General features: G+C 38.7%; 1 protein-coding gene across 1 annotated transcript in view; it reads right to left on the bottom strand.

The window, feature by feature from the left end:
* LOC126417029 (dynein axonemal heavy chain 1-like) overlaps positions 1–14525 on the bottom strand; it is a gene marked incomplete at its 3' end in the record, with an annotated part of 951942 nt that overhangs the window by 793686 nt on the left and 143731 nt on the right. The window contains exon 10 of the mRNA XM_050084920.1: positions 5657–5882. Within this exon, the coding sequence (XP_049940877.1) occupies positions 5657–5882 (226 nt within the window). The remainder of the gene's footprint in view (positions 1–5656; positions 5883–14525) is intronic.

Genomic DNA, 14525 nt, shown 5'->3' with positions numbered 1-14525 from the left:
TTAAGTCCATATGAAGTTTCTCTCTTTTGAATATCCAGCTGATTTCCGAGACGAGTCTTTGGGAAACCATGAAACTCCTTCAGTTAGATATACAATATTCTGGTGCTACTGTTATTGGCATGAAAACCACAACTGTCTTCAACATTTTGCATATTATCTTCTAAAGTGTGTTGACAGATCACACATCTATCTGAATCTGATGGTTCTACTGCAATAATCATGTCATCCGAATTTAGAGAGAGGTCTGAAACTGCAGACTTACAGAACTCCAACTCCGCAAGGATGTGACATTAAGTGGATTAATTCCACCTTTTTCTAAACGCAGAAGTTACATTCGTTGGTGTCACTGCCTTATTAAAAACTTTAACCAACACGTATTGCGACTTGATACATTGTCTTCAGCCTGAATTTTTCAGCATCCACGAGACTACACTGTTTTACTGTGTACCACATACAAGTGTTCTATTGTGTACTAAAGACACCATAAACCAAAAAATCTGTTAACAATCTTTAACTACTTATCTACCACCTCTAAAAGTGGTTAACATATAGCTAAAAGTGTATATTTGATCACAAAACAGCAAATTCTTTTTACTTGCATGTTTTGTGGAAAATACAAGGGTTGGAACTTAAATAGTGGCAACTATTTATTCACAATTGATACAAAAGAGTTAGACATTTGCACCTGTTACTGTCCTTCAATATAGCCACCAGCATTGTGTAGAACCCGTTGCCAGTGACGTGGAAGGCGTAGTATACCGTTAGCACAGCCTGTTCTGTTGATGGTGCGAATTGAGTTGTCTACTGCCTGTCGAACCTCTGGAACAGTTCTGAAACGAATGCCACGAAGTGGTTCCTTCATCTTCGGAATCAAATCAAAGTCACAATCACATAAGTCTGGGGAGTATGGTGGATGGTACAGTACTTTCCAGTCCCATCAACCGAACAGAGCAGCCACAGCTTGTGCTGTGTGCGCCCATGCATTGTCATGCAAAATGATGGGTGGGTTGCACAGAAAGAATCGCCACTTCCTTCGCAAAGCTGGTCACAGGTGATGCTCCAAAAATGAACAGTAATACTGTTCACTGATGGTCTGCTGTGGAGGAACGTAATGCATTAAGATAACACCATCACAGCTGTACAGGAGAATCACCATAACTTTCACCATACTGGGGCTCTGACACACTTTTGACTTTCACAGTGACCCATAATGACGCCATTCGTTGGATTGGCGTTTCAGTTTTGGCTTTGTGGCACTCGCTTCAGAAGTGTTCCAGAGATTCGACATGCAGTAGACCGCTCCATTCACACCATCAACAAAACAGGCTCTGTTAACGGTATACTACGCCCTCCACGTTGCTGGCAACAGGCTCTACACAATGCTGGTGACTACAATCAAGGACAGTAACAGGTGCAAACATCTAACTCTTTTGCACTGGTTGTGAATAAATAGTTGCCACTATTTAAGTTCCAATCCTCGTATTAAACTGATTTACAGTCAATTCATCTGAAAAACAGAGCTCCATAATAAATACAGCTGCAGTTGAAAAAGCGAATAGCAAGATCAACTAATACAGATTTGAAGAGGTCATGGATATTAAAGAAAGCATTTTAGTGTCTTCTGTCAAAAAAGTGTGAACTTCTCATATCCAAACAGGAAAAGGAAATGATCACTGCAATTCCAGCAGACTTCTGCCTATCAGAATTTAACATGGAAAACACTAAAATTAACAGATTCTCCTTGATGCATATATGCCAATACTGTACCACTGTAGAACCAATAACAGGAAAGGGAGAGTGGTTATAGACAAAAAAGATGAAGCACAGGCCCTTCAGGTTTATGAATATTGTGCTGAACAACTATTTGAAAGGTGCGCCACAGCAGTGAGTCCAACAATGCTCAGTGATTTAGATGTAAAACCAATAGTCAACTGTTTATCTGATCTTTATGATCAAATGATGACAATGTAGTACAATGACCACTTAGACATATACCACACAAAAAAAGAACTTCATCAAAGATCTATAAGCAATGAGTCACAATGTTTACAGAGGAATTATGAGAAGAATACTTGGATGGTGGGGGCAATCTTATAAACCTAATCATGCAGTTTAAAACTAAACTCTTCCTTAAATATATTCCTGCAGAATATTGTGTCTTGTTTTACTCTTAAATAATTAAACTAAACAAAAGCCAGGATGAAGGATGGATAACTCTTGGGATTACAGTATCTTGTGCTAGGAACAGAGAGCTCTACCTAATTCAGAGGACAGCCTGTAGCCAATAGCATTTCCGTCAGTACTGTAATATTTTTGTCAGTTTTTGAACAGCAAAACACATGCACTATGCTTTAAAAAAGTACTCAAAAGAGTAATACAACAACAATTTGCAACATTATGAAACTATAAGGGAGAAAAACAGCTATGGCAGAACAAATACCACATGTGACATTCTTTAAAAAGACCAATTGAGATCATATAAGTCCTCAGGCCTCTAAAAAGTAGTAATTCTACTTGATACAATTGTGTTTCTCACAGAGTGTTCTTGTGCTGACTCAATAGGACTAGCCTTAGTGACAGATCTGTACTGATGATCTAAATACTCTCACCTGTAGATGACATTTCTTTGGATCTTACACTGATACTTACAGGTCTCCTACAGCTGTCATTATCTGGATTGGATTTTGTCAGACAGTATATTAAGCCTGGTGGTGTTATTTGACAGGGCTAGACTATGTGTTGGCACTAACTCCTGTCTTCTACTTTCTCTCACCATCATCAGCATTTTCATCAACATAAACATGGTGTGAAACTGAAGATGCATTATAGTCACTTACAGTAAATCAATACATTTAAGAAATTACTCTCATATACTGCATGGAAGAAGGCATTACACACGGGGAAGAAAATGTTTTCCAACAAGGAAATTACATAAACCCACAAGGTTCTTAGAAAACAATGCCACATGACTGTCTCTGTATCTAGTATGACGAATTTGGTTTACTCTGCACGTAAAGCAATATTGGGTATTTTGCTGTCTGTTTTGATGGATAACACACTGATGCTTCTACTCTAGATCTAATTTACACATATACAGGGCATAACATTTATTTTAAAGTGTATTCCCCTTTCAGACCTGAATTTTATGCTGTAATGTTCTTAGGTAATTTTTAATGACTTTAGATGCAAGATCTAACAAAAACAAGTACCCATTTTCAAAATATAATTTGTAAACTTGGTTTCTTTTTATAGTCTGAAATAACTAATTTTGAAATATTCACTACTGTAAGAAGTAAACTGATCATTCAATAATTACAATGCAATATAACATTAATAATTCATTCATACAGTGGAATATAACAAACCAATTCCATGTATTCTGGCAGTCAAATGCTGCTGTGCACTGCTATAGTGAAGCTCAAAAGTTGGCAGCACTTTTACATGATAAAATGATTCAAAATTCACAAATGTGTACTTAAGGTTTCCAATGGGGAAAAATATTTCAGTTCCACCTGAGAGACAGTAAAATTTAATGTACACAATTGTAGCCAGTGGGTCTGAAAGGTATATGAAGGATCTTGCTGCTGAAGACAGGATATAGTTTACACCACTCTGACACTGAGTCGACTAAGTCCACCTCCATAGTGCAGCCGTAGCGCTACCGTCTACCACACAAGGGGGCCCGGGTTTGATTCCCGACAGAGGACTGAGTGTTGTGTGTCCATCATCATTTCATCATCACTAACATGCAAGTCACTGAAGTGGCGTCAACTAAAAACACTTGGAATACAGAGGCCGAACCCTGAATGGGATATCCCGGCCAATAAATGCCATACGATCATTTAGTTTTTTTTGCTCAGAGGGGCTGTAGGCACATCCCAGAAAAGTATGACAGTATGACCAGTTACATTCTATGGTTGTGAGACATGACCACATCTTCACAATGAAACAAATGGTGGAGAAGTTTCATGAATTTGATTAAGACCTACAACTCACATTCATTGACTTCCAGCAGAAATACAACAGCATTAATCAGATAGCCCTCTGGAAAATAATGTAGGAGTTCAGCATACCAATGAAGTATATCAGGCTGTTACAATGAATAAAATTACCAAGTTTGCTCTGCAAACAACTGTCAGCACCCTTCACAGTTAAGAACTGGTTGAGACAGGGCAATCCTCTGTGGCCAGTTCTGTTCAACATTGTGCTGCAAAAAGGTGAGACATGCAGTTGGAAGTAAGAGGGTGAAGGAGATTGATCGAGTAAAAGTGAGACAGAGAAGGAAAGTCAACAACGAATAATAAATGCAAACTGGGTTTATGACAGTTTAAACTACCTATACATGTCACACATTGTATCCCAGGAAAGTATGACAGCATGACCAGTTACATTCTACGGTTGTGAGACATGAGCACTGCGCAGGCAATGGAGGATTTTAAGAAGATTTTAAGGAAAATTTATGGTGCAGTTTACAATACAGAAACTGGAAGATGGAGAAGAAGACACAATGAAGATCTGTATCACGAGTTTAAGAAAGCTGATACTGGGAGAGTGACTGCAAGGGGAAGACTACCCTGGGCAGGACATGTTCTCTGAGCAGAGGTACTCTCCCTAACAAAGTATTAGCAGGTCAGCCTTTTGTACAAAAGGTTATCTGCAAACAACTTTAGTGGCCCTGGAAGAGGCAGATCCAACAGCCAGAATTGAGGATGCATGAGCCAGAAGTAAATGGGTGAACATATGAAAGCAATTTTTGTGATGTTGCAATCCTAATTAGTCACGATTTGTGGACTGGATGTGTTGATCATTTTATTACGATTTATGTTTACATTTCTGTATATTTTTGTCTTCTCTCCTGGGCCTAAATGACCTGTTTAAGTGTAATAAATGATGATGATACGAAGGCATCTTATGGTGTTTTATAATAAGCTAGTAAAGTATTATATCACAGACTAGTGTCTATAAATTTCATAAACATATGTGGCGTGTTATATATATACATATTTAAATATGGAGCACTTCACTGAACTTCCATAAAAAGAAAACCAGACTATAATTTTAGTGTACTAGGACTACAAAAGTCACATGATTTGATGATCAGAAGCTATATGAAAGATTATGGCAAATTATTCACTGAATGCAAATTTCAGTTACCTCAGCTGCAATGATTATACCCAACTCTAATATATGAGAATTTTTGCCAAGCGTTCTGAGCCCAAGTCTGGTAAAAAATTTTCTATGTCACAGTCGGGTAACACATTAATACTCAAAGCAGCTGAGGTCATGGAATCTGCATACAGCAAATAATTTGGAGTCTGTAAAAGTTACTTAAAAGTGCACTAAAATTATATTTTACAATATACCACTGTCCAAAAGTGCATGGCAACACCTAATAAAAAATACAAAAATACACTCACACATAGATACACATGCCTGTGCATGCAACACATATAAGGTGTCAAAATATTACAAGTTAAAGATCATTAAAAATTAATCGATACAAGAACAGTCGAAAATGGTAACTGTTAGCACTTTTTATCAGTTTATAAATGGGAAACATTCAGACAACTCTTACAAGGTATCTGAATTTTTCTCAGAGACAAACAACAGTAACAATATTTGTAGGTAGTGTCCTTGTTTAAAAATGATTTCTTACATCTTCAATAGCTTCTCTCTGTCGAGTTGCAAAACTTTCCAGCATTTTTGCATACAAGTCTTGCCTCTTGTTTACAAGGAATTTTTTCAGTGGGTCTATGATGACAATGAAAGGTCCAATCCAAATTCGTTCTGGTAGAGTAAGTTCCAAATGCTTCTTTAGTTTGGCTAGTAGTGAAATTTGATCTTTGATTTCATCAGCTTCATGTTTTTCTGATTCATATTCGCTGGAACAAAAATTAGCACATTAAAAGACTGTGTGTGAGTGTGAGTGTGTGTGTGTGTGTGTGTGTGTGTGTGTGTGTGTGTGTGCCAATACAGCACAACTGAAGACTGCTGACAACTCTAATGAGCAAAACTGACTCAGTCATTACAAAAGACATAGCAAGGCATCCTTGGCACCATAAATACTCCACCCCACTAGCCTAGGGTCAGTCAACCAGTAGTGTCAATTGCATTCATGTCATTTGCACTTAATTCTCTGCTTATTATATTCTAACATCTTGTGTGAGATTGTTCTAGTAATGGTCATACTCTTGCTGCCTGATGGGATGACCATTTATCCATATTCATGGATGACTATGAACTAACATCCTGTACTGAAGCTGCCACTGAAGGGTAATCCATGAGTCTATCAACACCATTCCAGTGCAGCTCTGAAACTACAGCATCATTCAGGTCAGACAGCCTACCAAAATGGTGGTCCAGGATCAGCATTCAACACATCTTGGCATCCAACCTCATGGTCCATCTGACGGGACAATATGGGCAGAGGGATAAAGTACTCTTAGGATGGAGTGTGAGCCAGACACACATGCTCTGGTCACTTCCTCACCCAGATCAGACCAGCTGACGGAGAGTGCCTTCCGAACCCTCTGGCACCCTACCATACTCTGAGTCACTGGCCTGCACTGGGGGATGATGCAATGACCTTTGGCAGCCCTGAGTCCACCTCTGGATTCTGCACATTCCACTCTAGATTATGAAGCCACCAGCCACCAAGTAAAACTAAGTTACAAGATGCATTCTCAGGAATAAAAGAAGTAATATTTAATCTTGCTTCATTGTGTATGATGGTGCCACACAGATTCCTTGACCTCCATCCTGACAAAATAGTAGGGGTTTCCAGCCCAGGTAGGGGATTACAGCACAGGACTAGGCGACCCCTAGAAACTGTTTGTCAGAAGTGTTCAAGGCTACAAATAGGCTTTCAGAAGTGCTCAGGTCCAGCACCAATTTGAAATAGTGGGCAAGAAATATCGGTCAAGCCAAAGGAGCACAATGATTCCGGAAGTGGTTCCAACCCAGCACACTGACATGATACCAGAAGTGGTTCCAACCCAGTACACTGACATCTGCAGCAGCCTCTTAGAGTGAGTCGTGAAGAAACATTGTACTTGTTCTCAGGAAAACTGTAATTTTTGCCATGTCCAGAACAAGACTTAGAAAACTGGAAAGTTACTTTTAGTTAGCCAATTAAGCCAGTTGATTAATCTAAATTCAAGCATAATATTGGGAAAGAGTACTTTGTTCCAACACACTGTAAAATATGTAATTTAACAGGTCATAGTGCACCTTGTAGTAAATATATAACTGCAACATGTGCCATATGTAGAAGATACAGGCACACAGCAGATGATTGCTCAGAGTGTCATTGGACAATGATCAGGTGTAAGAATTAGAAGTAATTGCCTTGGTCACAACTGCAACAAACATGGCACAAACACGGGCAGCAAGTACTTAGTGATATGGTAACTGCTCTTATGGATCAAGCTTCTAAATTGTTAGCTGACACTGAATAGCAAGAAGCATATAATGAAATAACAGCAGTCTGCAAGCTTTGCTGGCAGAACAGCCACAATCTGCACCTGCATTACCCATCTGTGTTGTCAGTAATTGGCTGAGTGGCACAAGACCTTGACACAGCACCAGGAAATCAGGCAAAAATTATTTGCGACATTATTAAAAAACCTTGATTGAAATGAAATTGGGCCCCCAGAAAACAGATCTAGCAAAAATGGCAACCTTTGAAATCATCAGCCATCAAATATAATAATTATTTCCCCACAATGGCAGTAAAGGTAGCAGCCACTAATAAACAACTAAATTAAAATGCATTAGATTTACTTACGAAGAAACTCTCACTGCCGGCATCACCTTTGGACATTATCTAAAAAATAATAATAAAATCCTTATGGAGATTTTACAATTTCTCAGTTCACTGGAAATTAGTTATTTTGCTTGCTACGACTGTATTTGCGATAAAATTTTAAAATATTGTACTGACTTTATACACTTAAAATTAATATATTTCTGTAACCAAATCAAAGAGTCAGGAAATATTTCCCAACACACTGAAATATGCCATGTTGTTGTTGTTGTTATGGTCTTCAGTCCTGAGACTGGTTTGATGCAGCTCTCCATGCTACTCTATCCTGTGCAAGCTTCTTCATCTCACAGTACTTGCTGCAACCTACATCCTTCTGAATCTGCTTAGTGTATTCATCTCTTGGTCTCCCTCTACAATTTTTACCCTCCACGCTGCGGTCCAATGCTAAATTTGTGATCCTTTGATGCTTCAAAACATGTCCTACCAACTGGTCCCTTCTTCTTGTCAAGTTGTGCCACAAGCTCCTCTTCTCCACAATTCTATTCAATACCTCCTCATTAGTTATGTGATCAACCCATCTAATCTTCAGCATTCTCCTGTAGCACCACATTTCAAAAGCTTCTATCTCTCCTTGTCCAAACAGTTTATCGTCCATGTTTGACTTGCATACATGGCTACACTCCATACAAATACTTTCAGAAACGACTTCCTGACACTTAAATCTATACTCGATGTTAACAAATTTCTCTTTTTTAGAAACGCTTTCCTTGCCATTGACAGTCTACATTATATATCCTCTCTACTTCGACCATCATCAGTTATTTTTCTCCCCAGACAGCAAAACTCCTTTACTACTTTAAGTGTCTCATTTCCTAATCTAATTCCCTCAGCATAACCCAACTTAATTCGACTACATTCCATTATTCTCATTTGGCTTTTGTTGATGTTCATCTTATATCCTCATTTCAGGACACTGTCCATTCCATTCAACTGCTCTTCCAAGTCCTTTGCTGTCTCTGACAGAATTACAATGTCATCGGCGAACCTCAAAGTTTTTATTTCTTCTCCATGGATTTTAATACCTATTCCGAATTTTTCTTTTGTTTCCTTTACTGCTTGCTCAATATACAGATTGAATAACATCGGGGAGAGGCTACAACCCTGTCTCACTCCCTTCACAACCACTGCTTCCCTTTCATACCCCTCGACTCTTATAACTGCCATCTGGTTTCTGTACAAATTGTAAATAGCCTTTTGCTCCCTGTATTTTACCCCTGCCACCTTTAGAATTTGAAAGAGAGTATTCTAGTCAACATTGTCAAAAGCTTTATACAAATCCTAGAAACATAGGTTTCTTTTCGTTAATCTTTCTTCTAAGTTAAGTCGTAGAGTCAGTATTGCCTCACGTGTTCCAATATTTCTACAGAATCCAAACTGATCTTCCCCTAGGTCAGCTTCTATCAGTTTTTCCATTCGTCTGTAAAGAATTCGCGTTAGTATTTTGCAGCTCTGACTTATTACACTGATAGTTCGGTAATTTTCACATCTGTCAACGCCTGCTTTCTTTGGGATTGGAATTATTATATTCTTCTTGAAGTCTGAGGGTATTTCGCCTGTCTCATACATCTTGCTCACCAGATGGTAGAGTTTTGTCAGGACTGGCTCTCCCAAGGTTGTCAGTAGTTCTAATGGAATGTTGTCTACTCCCGGGGCCTTGTTTCAACTCAGGCCTTTCAGTGCTCTGTCAAACTCTTCACACAGTATCGTATCTCCCATTTCATCTTCATCTACATCCTCTTCCATTTCTATAATATTGTCCTCAAGTACATCGTCCTTGTATAGACCCTCTATGACTTCCACCTTTCTGCTTTCCCTTCTTTGCTTAGAACTGGGTTTCCATCTCAGCTCTTGATATTCATACAAGTGGTTCTCTTTTCTGCAAAGGTCTCTTTAATTTTCCTGTAGGCAGTATCTATCTTAACCCTAGTGAGATAAGCCCCTACATCCTTACATTTGTCCTCTAGCCATCCCTGCTTAGCTATTTTACACTGCCTGTCGATCTCATTTTTGAGACGTCTGAATTCCTTTTTGCCTGCTTCATTTACTGCATTTTTATATTTTCTCCTTTCATCAATTAAATTCAATATTTCTTCTGTTACCCAAGGATTTCTACTAGCCCTCATCTTTTTACCTACTTGAACCTCTGCTGCCTTCACTACTTCATCCTTCAAAGCTACCCATTCTTCTTCTACGGTATTTCTTTCCCCCATTCATGACAATTGTTCCCTTATGCTCTCCCTGAAACTCTGTACAACCTCTGGTTTAGTCAGTTTATCCAGGTCCCATCTCCTTAAAGTCCCACCTTTTTTGCAATTTCTTCAGTTTTAATCTACAGTTCATAACCAATAAATTATGGCCAGAGTCCACATCTGCCCCTGGAAATGTCTTACAATTTACAACCTGGTTCCTAAATCTCTGTCTTACCATTATATAATCTATCTGATACCTTCTAGTATCTCCAGGATTCTTCCATGTATACAACCTTCTTTTATGATTCTTGAATCAAGTGTTAGCTATGATTAAGTTATGCTCTGTGCAAAATTCTACCAGACGGCTTCCTCTTTCATTTCTTACCCCCAATCCATATTCACCTACTATTTTTCCTTCTCTCCCTTTTCCTACTCTTGAATTTCAGTCACCCATGACTATTAAATTTTCATCTCCCTTCACTACTTGAATAATTTCTTTTATCTCATCATACATTTCATCAGTTTCTTCATCATCTGCAGAGCTAGTTGGCATATAAACTTGTACTACTGTAGTAGGCGTGGGCTTCGTATCTATCTTGGCCACAATAATGCATTCACTATGCTGTTTGTAGTAGCTTACCCGCACTCCTATTTTTTATTCATTATTGAACCCACTCCTGCATTACCCCTATTTGATTTTGTATTTATAACACTGTATTCACCCGACCAAAAGTCTTGCTCCTCCTGCCACAAAACTTCACTAATTCCCACTATATCTAACTTGAACATATCCATTTCCCTTTTTAAATTTTCTAACCTACCTGCCCGATTAAGGGATCTGACATTCCACACTCCGATCCATAGAACGCCAGTTTTCTTTCTCCTGATAATGATGTCCTCCTTTGTAGTCCCCGCCAGGAGATCCGAATGGGGGACTAGTTTACCTCCGGAATATTTTACCCAAGAGGACGCCATCATCATTTAACCATACAGTAAAGCTGCATGTGCTCGGGAAAAATTACGGCTGTAGTTTCCCCTTGCTTTCAGCCGTTCGCAGTACCAGCACAGCAAGGCGTTTTGGTTAGTGTTACAACGCCAGATCAGTCAATCATCCAGACTGTTGGCCCTGCAACTACTGAAAAGGCTGCTGCCCCTCTTCAGGAACCACACGTTTGTCTGGCCTCTCAACAGATGCCCCTCCATTGCGGTTGCACCTACCGTGTGGCCATCTGTATCGCTGAGGCATGCAAGCCTCCCCATCAACGGCAAGGTCCATGGTTCATGGAGGAAAAATATGCCATAGTCAACATCAATATCTACTCAATTACTCTGCAATTCACATTTAAGTGCCTTGCTGAGTGTTCATCAAACCACCTTCAAGCTACTGATCTACCTTTCCAGTCTTGAACAGTGTATCGGAAAAAAAACACTTAATCTTTCTGTGGGAGCCCTGACTTCTCTTATTTTATGATGATGATCATTTGTCCCTATGTAGATGGGTGCCAACAAAATATATTCACTTATCATATCTGCGACACTCTCTTCCTTATTTTGTGATAATACAAAACAAGCCGCCCTTCTGTGGACTTTCTCTATGTCCTCCATCAATATTATCTGATACATATACCACATTGCACACCAGTACTCCACACGAGGGCAGACTAGTGTAGTGTAAGCAGTCTCTATGGTAGACCTGGTGCATTTTCTTAGTGTTCTGTCAATAAATTGCAGTCTTTTGTTTACTTTCCCACAACAGCCAGTCAGGCAGCAGTAACTGGCCGAGACAGAAGCAGCAATAGGGGAGTAACTGATTTTGTGAATTTTATGAGTTCCTAACCAGGAGTAAATTGTGCGATTTCATCTGCATTCTTTAATAGTTACATTTTTGAGTTTATATGTGTTAATTTAATATCTAATAGACACAGTTCTCATGTTTTCGTTTGCATCAAAAGTAAACAGATTTTGTGACATATTATAAGTTACTAACCAAGAGCGAATTATTTAATCTCATCTGAGTGCTTTGGTAGTTCAGTTTTCGTATCTCTGCATATTAATCTAATTTATTAGACACAGTTCCTGCATTTTCATCAGGGTCTACAAGAGAGTTCTGTAGCTCGAGCCGATAGTCGTTAGTTTCTTGGTTTTGTAAGGTAGTGATCATTTGTTGGTATTAGTCACCAGTCAGGTAGCAGCAACCAGCTAAGACAGAAGCAGCAACAGGGAAGTAATAGATTTTGTGACTTTTACGAGTTCCTAACAAGGACTGAAATGTATAATTTCTTCTGTGTGCTTTGATAGTTTAGTTTCTTGAGTTTCTGCATGTTAATTTAATATCTAACTGACACAGTTCTAGCAAATTCGTTTGTACCACAAGTAAACCAAGTTTGCGATATATTACAAGTTCCTAGTCAGGAGTGAATTGTTTAGTCTCATTTGAGTGCTTCAGTAGTTCACTTTCTGAATCTCTGCATATTAATCTAATTTATTAGACACAGTTCTTGCATTTTCATCAGCACCTACAGTAGAGTTCCACAGCATGTGCTGATGGTCCATTTGCCTGGGTTGTGTAGTTTTCCATGGTCTTTAGTATGGATAGGGACTGTGATTGTTGTGTGCGGATGCGAGCCAAGTTGGTGACACTTCTCTCTCAGCTCCATGCTGTTGTAATGTCTCTTGCAGCGGTCTCTACGCGATATTTTCAGAAATTTTATAAATTATATAACTCAGTACATATCTCGAAATATCTCTTCTTATCTTACCGATTATCAATGCAAAGTAGTTTCAAGCCCAATTATTCCTTGGAGCGTCCATTTACTCCATGGAATAGCTTCTCTGCTATCTATGTTTTCTCTTACGAAAAGACCAAAGGCCTTCCTGCTGATTAGTCGTGAAAGAAGGAGGATGTATATGTATGTATTGTTGAGCTAGTCGCCATCTTGATGAGAGTCTGTATGAGAAGGAATTTAATACACGAACTAAACTAAAGTAAGTGTGTTCACGTATTATTTAACTGATTATTATTGACAGTGTCTGCTTACTACGTTGTGTTGCACAGGATCAGTGGGGAACATCTGATTTACACTGGACGAACCTGCCATTTTGTATGCTCAAGATATCCAGTTACTTCAAATAAATAGGCTAACACGGTCTTACCAGCAGATCTCTGGTCTTCCCCATGTGATCACCGAAAGTTAATAATTATTACAAATGTTTCCAGGAGATCGACTGACAATTTTCGTCGCACAGAGACTTCGAAATTGCTTCACTGCCTTATGGAATTTAAGTTAAGCTCAATTTAATCAGGATAGAACAGTATTGAACTGTGTGAATGTGATAAGCCTGCTTTGTGAATGAAAATTCCCTTAACATACACATGTTTTTACTAACCTGATCAGTGAAGCTAAATCAGGCCGGTGCGAGAGAGGTTTTTAAATTTTAGATCCCACACACAAAAAAATATTAAATTTGGCGACCGTGACAGGACACATTTTTGAGCATTACTTAAACATTGTGTGAATTTTATGTTGCATGTGCATGAGGGAAAAGAAGACGAGGCTTGTTCCAGAAGTCACAATTTCGCCACAACCTACAAGAACGTCGTTCAGGCCAGACAATATAAAAGTAAATTTTTGTAGATAGAAATTTAGAATAACTATTTAAATGTCTATCAGTTTTAATCAGATTGATTAAGTGAATGTTGGGTTGAACTTTAGACAGGAAGTGTTTATTATAAGTGAGTATTATGCAAAGTTTAGGTCAGTGACAATATTAACTCAGATGCGAGTGACTTTATATATTTGTTGTTCTGCGTATTAATGGTTCTTACTAGGGTGGCTTATAAAATGGCAATGCAACAGCAGAGCGAATCACAACAGCCCTCAGCTGTTTCTGAGGTTAGCTTAATTGACGTAGTGCCTAGCGGCAGCATCAGTCGGGCCCCACAACAAAGCTTAAGTGTTTTAATGTCATCTGAGCAGGACGAAATAAACCCATTGACTGTAATCATGCAGCAGTTAACACTGTTAGCCAAAAATGTAACAGACTTAACTAAAGCGCAAATAGAGACTAAAAGGGAATTGAATGAACAATTAGCAGCCAATCAAGTGAAAGTCCAGGAGCAATTAGAAGCTAATCAAGTGGAATTAAATAATAAATTAGTTGAGAGTTTTCAGAAACTTGATGATAAATTAAATAAAACTGCGGAAGAATTGAAAATTCAGAATGAAAAGACAGAATTACAATTAGCTCCTCAAATTGAGCAAGTCACTCAGCAGTGTAATGAAAATGCGAAGAAGTTATGCCTAGAGCTAACCGAGTATGTTGCTACTAAGCTTGATACTATTAAAGAGCAGGTCGAGTCAATCCCACAGATAGTTCAAGCACAAGAACAGATCCAATGTTCTATGGCGGTAATTCCGGTATTAGTTGAAGTTCAAGATGAATTAAAGCAACAAGTAAATGAGATGTCAGCAGGTATGCAGGATTTGAGACAATCACAAGACAAGATCCCG

Source organism: Schistocerca serialis, chromosome 8 (assembly GCF_023864345.2).
Source record: "Schistocerca serialis cubense isolate TAMUIC-IGC-003099 chromosome 8, iqSchSeri2.2, whole genome shotgun sequence".
Taxonomy (NCBI): Eukaryota; Metazoa; Arthropoda; class Insecta; order Orthoptera; family Acrididae; genus Schistocerca; species Schistocerca serialis.
The sequence above is the reverse complement of the archived record's forward strand: the minus strand, read 5'-3'. Positions and strand labels throughout refer to the sequence as shown.